General features: G+C 39.1%; 1 protein-coding gene across 2 annotated transcripts; it reads right to left on the minus strand.

The window, feature by feature from the left end:
* Positions 1–14: 14 nt before the first annotated feature.
* Positions 15–10,935, minus strand: LOC121321788 (coiled-coil domain-containing protein R3HCC1L-like). Of its 2 annotated transcripts, XM_041260992.1 has the most exons (9): positions 10,853–10,929; positions 10,398–10,453; positions 7,918–8,875; positions 7,336–7,529; positions 6,835–6,905; positions 6,341–6,436; positions 5,758–5,898; positions 3,980–4,061; positions 15–1,585 (listed from the first exon to the last, which is right to left on the minus strand). In XM_041260992.1, exons 3-8 carry the CDS (start codon positions 8,455–8,457, stop codon positions 4,009–4,011), a joined length of 1,095 nt encoding a protein of 364 aa, XP_041116926.1. In that variant the 5' UTR covers positions 8,458–8,875; positions 10,398–10,453; positions 10,853–10,929; the 3' UTR covers positions 15–1,585; positions 3,980–4,008. The 2 variants fall into 2 exon arrangements, with proteins under 2 accessions (XP_041116926.1, XP_041116925.1); XM_041260991.1 differs by lacking the exons at positions 15–1,585; positions 10,398–10,453 and having other exon boundaries at positions 3,038–4,061; positions 10,853–10,935.

Consider the following 10,935-nt stretch of genomic DNA (forward strand, 5'->3'; position numbering starts at 1 on the left):
ATTTTCACTGTAGCTTAAGACATCATATTTTATTGATTTTAATCAAAATACATTCTGGCAATATGTTGGTCCATTTATGGCAAATAGCGTCTACAGATTTAAGTTTAGGCAAATCCTTTTTTTTTTTTTTTTTCATTGGCTATTACCTTACAGAAAACCTATATAGTGTATTTTTTTTTAAACGACTCGACCTCGCCGTTGAAAGTTATTTTCAGAAGTACATATTGCAGCGTAAAACAAAACAAAAAAGTAAACTCTTGATTTGTCCTTCCCTGATGTTTCTGAAAAGCAGTAATGTTTATGTTAAGCACCACAGTTCCGCACTTAAAAATCACTTCTGCGCTGTAGATTAGACAGAGATGTCCAGTACTTTATGCAGGTCCGTGGATGAACCACAACACCTCCAGGTCAGTGATGACTTATCCACAAGAAGTGATGCAATCCTTTCTAGAACAGATTACACTGGTACTCGTGCAATAAAATAGCTTGCTTGACATGAATGCCAAATTTTTTTGTTTTTCCTTTACACAAAGCTTGCTTAATGCTTAAAATTTTATTATTATTATTATTATTATTATTATATAAAGTTTGGTACTAAATCAATGTGATTGTTTTTGTACTGTATTAAGGACTTTTTTTTTTTAAATATGACTTCAACTAAATACTTTCTAAAGTGCTACTTAATGCAAATAAATAAGTGTTTTTATTTTTTAAAAAAAGCTCAGTGTTTGCTCTTTAGTATATTTTAGACTGTGTTCAACAACACTTGGGGAAAATGCTAAGCACTAACTCTACAGTACAATAATCTCCTAAACTCCATTTCCACTGCCCAGTGTTGCCCTGTACAGGTGCATTCATGTAGAACCCACAATTAAAAGGTAAGAATTTACGCTATTAGGAATATTTAATTTGTGTTAAAAATACCAAAAACAACTACCAGAACTAAGTCTGGACAGTGGAAACGCAGCTTCAGATTCTTACCTGTTGTAGAATAATCTTCCAGTAATGATGTCCCTACAAAAACCTACTTTAACAATGACTTGTAATCAATAAAATAATCTGAAGCACTTGGAAAGTCTGTGTACTTTTGTTTAATCATTCAAAGTGTCCTGGTTAGCGTGATGTGTGAAATGCATAGAACCATCTTCAAACTAACAATCCCCCTTTTTTCACAAACTGATATGTGTACCCAGCCACTCAATGAACGTTATGTGTATACTGTAGTGTAGACTGTGTATAATCAGCCAGCTATATGGATTGATATGGTGATCAAGTAGGAGTCAGTGTGGCTTAGTTTTTATTCGGTATGGCCTGGTGACTGGAGAGAAGTCTTTGAGGAAATGTAAGATGCAGTATGACCTTAAAGGGAGCTGAAAGACAGAAGCAACTTGGACCAGAGTCTAGAGCAAAGTGATTGGTTGGGAAGTGGGTAAAACTGGACTGTGCTTCAGGATAAAACATGTGCAAATCCCACCTAACTTAATATTGGATACATGCAACCCACAACTAACCAACCTCCCCCCATGAAAAGAAAAAGGAGTCATCTGAGTTCCAGCAAACCAACGTGTATCTGGAAATCCTTTCCCTAGAAAGAAAAGCAAAATTAAATTTCAAAGACTTAAAAGCAGTTCTTGACTTACCGATAATAACTTTCCAAAAAAAAAAAAGTACCAAAATATCCACAAGTGTAAACAACCAGCCTCTGTATTCTCATTTGATCTAGGGAGGCCTTCCTGTTTACAAGCTCACCTTTTTATTTGTGGGTTAGTCTACTTGCTCCCGTGCCCCACAATGCCAGCTATGTGGGCTGACATGAATCATAGCTCTGTCTTGGCTCCAAAACTCAGGTCACACCTCTTACTTTATACATGGCTACTATTCAGGGGAACAGCAGGCCCACTTCCTCTGGGAGATCAGTGTTCTGTAAGTTCTAGAAGTCTATGTTCAGTTGGCAATGGACCAGTGAAAAACTTTGTATACCCCACATTTTTAGCTTTATGGCAGCTTTGTGCTGGATAAGCGAAGTTAGTAATCTGAGATGGGGAAACATTGTAAGACTCAAGTACACATGAACAGTGTTAAGAAGCTAATATTACAGATATTAACAAAAACATTTCAGGCACCACACAGTACCCCTGGGTAGCACTGTACCCTGGTCTCTCTCATTCATATTACATCATGAGAATATTACTCATGTAGACTGTGGCATAATAAATCCAACAATTTACTCCTAGTGTTAGTATACATTTAATGATTTTGCTATAGCTCTGTGCCATCAATAAATAATTAGATAAACATGGCAAATTTGCATGGGGTACCGTGTTCAGTCTCCTTTGCCTACTTGGCTTAGTCTACTGTTTAATGCAGGTGCATGTAATTGTCAAAGCCAAAAAGGACAGCTGAAAAATGAAAAGCATATTAAAAAAATTATACTTATCAAGAGGCCAAGACATAAAAATGGTGCTAACTTTGCCATTTTTATTGCAACAGGAACTTCTGGTAACAAATACAGTTTTTATAATTTCTACAACTTGTTCTTGTATATGCAAAATGTTTTGGGTCAGATCATAGTTATAGTACTGACAATTAACGACTCCAGTCCTGACCCTCTCTTGTGGTTTTCACAACTAAAACAAGACTTTCTGTAATATACAGATCTACCGCTGTAAATACAAAATTAGAACTACAGTAATCCGTTGCGAATCTCCCCATACATATCTGCCATGATCAAGCTCTTCAGCAACGTTAGTTTATTTTTGAACAGAGAAGATTAGCTCAAATATTGTAGATCCTAACAAAGATTTTGTATGTGCGCCATGCATTGCCATTGCTGGTAGTGTCACGTGAGCTGTTCAGTATGTTGATACGTAAATAAAATGTGTTCGCCTGCGGGCTGTATCAACTGCAACCTCAGTCTCGATCACCTGCCTGTCACTCAGCAGCGAATGATCACATCTATCCACATGGCAGATGGCTACCCTGTCACAAGTACTAATACCCTGTACCTTTCTAAACAAGGGATTTAGTCAAGCTCCCTAATAAAAGCTGTATCTCAAAACAATAATTGTGTGAATACAGTAACTGTTACAGCTGTGTATAATGGTATTTAAAACGGGATTCACTTTTCCACCTTTTTACGTATTCGCCCTTACTCTGGACCCACCACAGTCGGAAATGATTAGGATTACTGTATCAGTAACGTGAAAAAGCTGGATTACGATGACCCACATTTAAAGGACACGCCACATGCTTTATAACGCTGTAGTTGAGAGCCAGAGCTAAGGGGCCATGCATTTGTGTTCTACCTTACAATGAGAATACAAGTGCCAGTGTAATCGCATCAAGGGGCAAAAGGGAGCCTTGACTACAGCGACTTATAAACTGTTCTGTAACGAGGGAGCACACTATGCATGTAAAAATGTAGATATGACGTAAGTATGTATGCAGTACACAGGGACAGATGGGCTCCATCAAACATGAATGGATGGAGTTTTAATTCTGCCCATTAAAAAAAAAGTAGAGATATTAAAATCAAACGCAACTTTATTTCTGTCGATTACTTTTTAGTAACTTTATCAGGTTGATTTTAGTTAACTTTGAAAATCGAAAGACTACTGCATATATAATTCCCAGCATTACAGACCTGTCAGCAAACACATGTCTACTTAAAGACATATAAAAACATTCAGTTGAACACCCCGGCTTTCGAAAAGACGCTACCTTGTGTGAATATCTTCAGTTCCACACAGCATCAGACTACTAATTTCTTATCAAACTCAGGTCTTGCAGAGAATGTTATATATCCTCTGTTACTGGCTCAGATATTTATGGCAGTGTCCAAGACAAATTCCCAGCATGGAAACTGGGCCGCTCTAGAAGACAGCATGCCTGCTCAATATGGCTGCCCTGTTATATATCTTCAAATACAGCATATCCAACTGAATTCAATGCACCATGTATAATACTGCTGATCTCTCACCAACAATCAGCCATGTACAAAAAAACTGGTCATTTTCCCTCCCAAGCATCCTCACGCTGTTTGGCCGCCAATCGCTTTTGTTCTGGGAAAAAAAAAATAAGCAAGGGTGGCGTTATAGTGTGGGTCAACCAAAAAAAAAAAAAAAAAAAACACACACACACACACACAACCTTCTTTGTTTGCAATAAATTCAAAACGTCTTAATTTTTTTGTTATACAATTACAGTATCTCCAGGCCACTTTAATAAAATAGTCTTTTTTAAAAAAAAAAAACAAAAAAAAAACACAGTACTAATTCTTAACACAAAAGTAGGTCTACTAGTGAAGTTGTACCACCTTTTCCCATCTGTATGAAACATACATGGCTACTTTTGAGGAACTGTTTATAATAATAAAAATAAAATAAAAAAACACTATTATTTAGTTTCAAATCACCCAAACAACAATTCCATGAAAACAAAAACGCTGGTGTTAAATGTAGTGGGAGTGTTGATGACATTGGTATGAACGTTCAGACCCCCAGTTCACACCCCCAGTGTCACGACCATTCAGGAATAGCGTTTACATTAATATTTGTAAGCGCAAGAGAAGCAAGACTATTTCATTATTTTATCAATAGGTAGCATGTTGTAAGAATTGATGTAATTTAGATTACTACACTGTTTAGAATCAATATGTTTCTGATAACACTGAGCCCTTGTTTCGGACATCAATCCATGCCAGAAGTGGCAGGGGACAATGCCTGGTTAATAAGCTGTGTGCCGCTTTTAAACTTTCATCATGATGGGCCACTGCATTATTTTTTGGGGGGGGGGGGGAATCCGTACCATTAAGAATACGCAGACACTTGGAAATGAAAGCTGTTAATCCACATGATTAATGAATTGTACAGAACGAATGATTCTGCTGCATCAAAGATTGCCCTTATATGTATCATTCTGATTTACTGTTTTTGTATACTTGTGTTTTGTAAATCACTGGAAAATACAAAAAAATAAATGAAGAAACCAGAGAGAAGAAGTCACAAGGGAAGGTCTGGGTTGGAGGGGACTTTAAATAGCCCCTGGGGGATGCCCTAATAGTCTCACCTCTACGCTGGTATTTAGTAAGTCCTTTTCATACATGCTTGCATGTTATTATTTACCACAGTATAGCCTCTGTTGAACCACACAACATCAGGGCTACCCTTGTGTGCACACAATCTACCTTTTTATTCTACTGGTGAATTTAATGACTGTGGGAGACGACAGCCTGAAAGGTAGAGCACAGGCACAGAGGACATGAGGAATGTATTGCCAGTGGAAAGACTGGCAATATATACCCACTGTCTGTCCTTCTGTCTACAGTGCTAGTACAGACCAGGGATCCATCATCCACAGAGCAGGAACAACTCAGGAATTGTGCTTGTTCGTGGTGATGGCTTCCAGCTCTAGGAACTGATCACTTTTTCTGTCACCAGGAATTATAAGAATACCCTGAAGCCAAAGTTTAAGAAATAACTTTGTTTTTAATTTGTATCTTATTGTATCTTTGACAAACACAAATCTTCTAAACACACCATCCTTTTTAAATCAATGTAAATTAAAACAAACCCATATAACAGTGCAAGTGCTTTCCTTAATGTAAAACAGGTGAAAATTGCTTGGAATGTAAAGGGTTAGTATCTAAACTCTGCTAGAGAACATACAAGCATTACTTGAAGTACATCCTCATCTAGTGGTAGAAATAGGAAACTACACGAGTGACATTTAATATAGGAATATATACTGTGTTCTCACCATGGGCCTCCTGCAGTTTCTTCTTCTCTGCATCCTTATGCTCTCGGCTCTGGGGGCTCCGGATGCCCAGCGCCCCAATAACCAACCTTCTGGCCAGAGCCGCACTTGTCTTGGGGCGCTCCTTTGCAGGCAGGAGGTAATCTGAATGAGGGAACAAAAAAAGATTAAAAAAAACCACAGACAATACTCAATTACTTATTTTATCATGCAGTTGCCAAAGAAATAACGTTCCGAAAACATGACCTGGAGTAGGCCTAATGTGGGTTTGTAACACTGTTTTACACTGATTCTAACAAACCAACACTGCAAGTGCACTTTTGAATTTGTCTTCAACGCCAACAGACACTCAGCTAATTGCATCCTGATAATAACATCCCTCAGTCCAGATTAGACAGACTATATGCCACAGGAGGTCTTTAAATGAGAATGACCTAGCAGACCGATAATAGAAATACTGGCCAAAATACTGAATGAATCACAAAGGTCTCTTCTCCTGTCACTAACAGGAGTTTCTGTCTCCAAGAAGAAAAAAGTGATACTGCTTTATTACTGTAAATTGTTGACTAAGCTGTTTAGAACCTACCTGAACATCCCCTGGCCTTAGCTTTGGTCACAGCAGACGCCTGTGACAGCGGGCGGACCTTCAGCATCGGGTGTTTTGTTCTCAGGGCGTCTCGTGCTGGATTAACAAAGCAGGGTTAGAGGTGTGAGTGTGTATGTATGTTACTCTTTCCTGTTGAGGAAGAATCACTAGTGTGGCATAGTTCTCACTGTGCCAAATTTTTTCAAAGATGGACTTTGAAGGAAGGACTGCGTTTAATATGTGATGAATTTTTTATGGCACAGGAACAGGAAAGCACATTGGTACATTACTGCACAATGTAAATGTAAACATTGTTTATGTTGCATGTATTACTTAAACTACTAAATACAAATACAGGTACAATGTTATGCAAGAATTTAACCCTGCATGGTTCCGCATCAATATTGAATAAACAAAAATACAAATCTATGCAAGTGACAGTAAAAGAGGTGTAAAAGCATATGGACATTTTTTAATATCACTAGACAACTCACCGGCTATGGGGCTAGAAAAGAGTCCCAGTGCGTGAGTGTCATCCACCCATTGAATATCAAAACCCTTTTGCCTGCATATGAAACCAAAATTAGTGCTCAATACAAAGGTGATATTTACTCCAGTTTTGCACTAAAAGTATCTTCTTCTATATTAGGCTATTAACCACTATGCTACACCATAATAAAACCCTGCTATCTAGTCACACTCTTATTCCTGGGAATAAGAGTGTGAACCTGCAAAGAACACGGGCATCTATTTGAATTAACTAAACAGCAGCAGGTACACATACCAGAATCCTAGAACTCATATTTATGTCAGCCACTACTTGGATCATTAGAATAGATACCACATCTCTAATGCAAGGCTTCAACAATCTCTCTTTGAAGCTGCTGTTTCTTATACTGTCCACCTCAGCCTCTCTGCCCTACTACTGTCTCAGACAGAATGCTCCTTTTACTGCAGCCTCAAACTGAGGCTCTCTGCTTACAATTAATACCCACTGGAAGCTGTTGAAAGAACGGAGCAGATCCTCAGTTTTGAACTCTGAAGGAAACTCGTAGATCTCAACAATGTGGGACAACTCATCCTCTCTGAGCTCCACCTCAGATTCAACTTCCCAGTTGTAATAATCAAATCGGGGCTCCTGGACGGATTTCTTTACCTTCCCCTGATTTTGTGATATCTGAAAGAAAGACTGCAACCAGACAGGACACACCATCAGAAACTAGACAACATCCCATCATGAAAATCCAGCTCCTTCTTAGAACAGACTATTAAGTTTTTAAAAAGGAGGTAGTATGTTTCTGAATGCTACTTTAGAGTCAAGAGCAAGGGTTTTAACTGTACAACTGGTTCTGTTTTTATCTGGATAATTCAAGTGTTTTTGGAATTATAAAAAGGTTTCTTGCCCCCTTCCACCCATTCATCAATCTGAAGAGGAAAACAAACGTTTGTCACAGAAACTTGGATGAACGGAGGACCTAATTTTTATGTACAAAACTGACAGAAAAAAACTTAAGACATTTAACCTTCCAAGTTGTTGTTCTAATTGTGTATCATTCACTACGAACACAGACAGTTACCTCCTCTAGTAGATGGGGGTCCAGGCAATCTCCCTCATCGTTAAATAGTGTGTCCCAGCTGTCTGACTCCTGGTCACTGGGCTCCTCCCTCAATGCTGTACTGATAGAATGTGAACTTTGTTCCAAAGTTCCCGAGTCTCCATTCAGTATCTTCTCAACAAACCAAGTCTCCTCAGTCTGCAAACCTGTCCCTTCTGTGCTGGAACAATCTGGAGTACCTTGGGAAGGCTTTGTGTGTATGTTACTCTTCCCCCCTTCATCTTGTCCTTCTTCCAGCCCTGTCCCAGGGCAGACACCCTCTTCCTTACCTGTACTCACTGCTAAGGGCTCCTTCACTGTCAAACCCATACCAGAGTCTCTCTCTCCTAGCGGGCTAACTACAGCTTCACCAAGTGAAAGTTTAGAAATACAGAGTTCAGTTTGGATGTCCTGCATGTTTTCCTTATGAGAACAGCTCTGAGGTCTGTCCAAGACAAGGTATTCCAAAGGATCAAAATAATTTCCCTTCTTATTTCCTGCCTCTCCCTCTTTCAATGCCATCCCTTGATTGCTTGTTTGTTTTTTTTCTCCCCATCACTAATCCCCTGACTCACCTCTCTCTCACCGTCCAGTTGCTTCTGACTTTCACTACCTTCCCTGTCCCTTTTCATTTTGCTTCCCCCAGTACCCTTACCCTTCTTTCCCTTATCCTTGACCTGCCTCCCTTTCCTCTCACTCTGCTTTTCCGCCCTCCCTGACCCATCAACCTCAAGGGGACTTGCTCTACCTTGCCCTGAGCCTGCCTCTTGGGCTCCTCGCTAGTAAAGGGGCATAGGGCCACTTCCTTCACCGGCTCTCCTTTCTTGTCCTGCTCCCCATTCACTTGCTGCCTTCTAGGGAGTGCCCTGCCCCTGTCTGGCTTTTTGGAGTTAATTCGCTTCCTCTCCCCCTCCTGGTCCATTACCAATCACGGCTCAGCCTGCAGAAAAAAAATCATTATTTATTACCACCATTTAAAAAGACGACTTTCATCATGAATCTTAACTCTCAATGACTAGCTTGTTGGGAGAAAACACCTCAATGTAGGGAAATTTGATGAACACCAGACACTGGCAAGGCTCTGATGATCAAACTTCTGTGTATTAGTAAAAATCCATCACAACAAAAATCTGTTAATCCTAAATATGCAATTCCTGTGCAACAAACTATATAAATGGAATGGGTAGTATTCTCTGCTCCAGCAACTCCCTTAAGGAACAGGTAATTGCTTCCAATGACAAAACACTTTATTTCTGAAATAGTCTGTGACTAATTTAATGTTAAAGTTTTTTATTTGGAAAATGAGACTTGAAAAGGGTGGAATAACTTGCTAGCAATTGTGTACAGTGTGAGCGAGGGTCTGCGTCGATAGTCAGCAGTCAATTTGAACGCACTGTTTTATATTCTACAGGAAAACAAGCCAAGCATAAAGGTAACAATTGGCCAAAATACCTCACAATAACCTATGTTTTTTCCTGAATTGCATTTAATGCAAAATATTTTAATATACTTTGTTTAAAGAAAATCTAGATTTATTTTTTTCTCTGTCAAATTTATGGCTGGCTGTAGGGAGATCAATCCAACCAGGAAAGCGCAGTAATTAATAGAGAGAGATGAGGGATGGGGCTCTACTCTCTTCCTCCCCCCTTTCTCTCTGTCTTCTCTTTTATTTATAACCCTTGTCAGTCTGTTGTTGTGATTATGGATGTCATAAGGCAATAAACTGCTCTGGGATCAATAAACCTGAAATTAAAAAAATGTACTTCCGCAGCTAACTTTCATCTTCAAGAAAGCAAGTGCCCCATGTCTGTAACATCACTGGAAACAAAACCAATAAAGAATAAGGAAAAATAAAAAAAATGACATGGGCAACAGCACAAAACACATCAACTTCTTTAAGCAAACACTCTGCATAACTATGATACAAAACTGTATTATATTATCCACATTTATGTGTAACACTGGATGTATTACATGTTGACACAGAAATGATCTATTTTAGGTTATAGGTCAGTTACACGGTTCGGAAATCCAAATCAATCTGAAGGGGGGGGGGGGGGGGGGGGGGGGAATTAAATTAATAATTAGCATTATCAGTTTTTTGGGTTTTTTTTTTCACATTAGCCTATTACTTCATATTATCTGCTTCATTTGACCAGCTGAAGATCTCTTGTTATTGTTGGTGAGGTGGGATGAGGAGGGCAGGGTTGATGAATCACCTTGCACACACACCCCATCTCAGACAGAGCCTGCACTTCCCTCAGCACCCCACCCCAGAGAACAGATTCATTGTTTATCTCTCATTTTACTCAGGGAGTAGAATCAGTCAGAAATTCATTTTTGTACTCTATGGGTCTGCCACTGAGCACAATGATACGAGGGAAGATCTGGCTCCACAGTTGTTTCAGCACTATTTGACCAACACATTTTCCCTGCATCACTTTGAGATACTAAACAGTCACCTGGAAAATCAGGGTACAGTGGCCTTAGCACCCACTCCGTCCTGTATGGGCCTCATCTATAGAAAGACGTTGACGTTAATAACAACACTTACTTAAAGTCCCTGAATAAATCTACAAATCTGAGTTCAATGGCAGACCAGCCTGTGAAGCTGCTACTTATTACGTCCAGACAGGGGTCTAGGAAGGCTAATGAAAGGGCTTGACACCATTTTACAAGTACCTAGTTTAAAATGTTTACTTTTTATGTTTGTTTCTACATATTTTTTCAATTAAATTTCATTTTGAACCGCTACAGGCCTATAAACAGACAAATGAAGAGTTTCAGACAGAACCAAAAACCAGGAAGCGCAAACAAAACGATACAGAAATAAACACAAATAAATAAATAAATAAAAACCTCCTTCGCTGTTTTGTTTTTAGGAAACATTCAGCATGTTAAAAGTTTTTAAGAGTACCTTGTCCGTTGTTATTTTTTCTGTCCACACTCAACTCGTGAACAAGTACGGCACAACCGATGTTTGGCATGACGCGTTCGTGG

The sequence above is a fragment of the Polyodon spathula genome, chromosome 10 (genome assembly GCF_017654505.1).
Source record: "Polyodon spathula isolate WHYD16114869_AA chromosome 10, ASM1765450v1, whole genome shotgun sequence".
NCBI lineage: Eukaryota > Metazoa > Chordata > Actinopteri > Acipenseriformes > Polyodontidae > Polyodon > Polyodon spathula.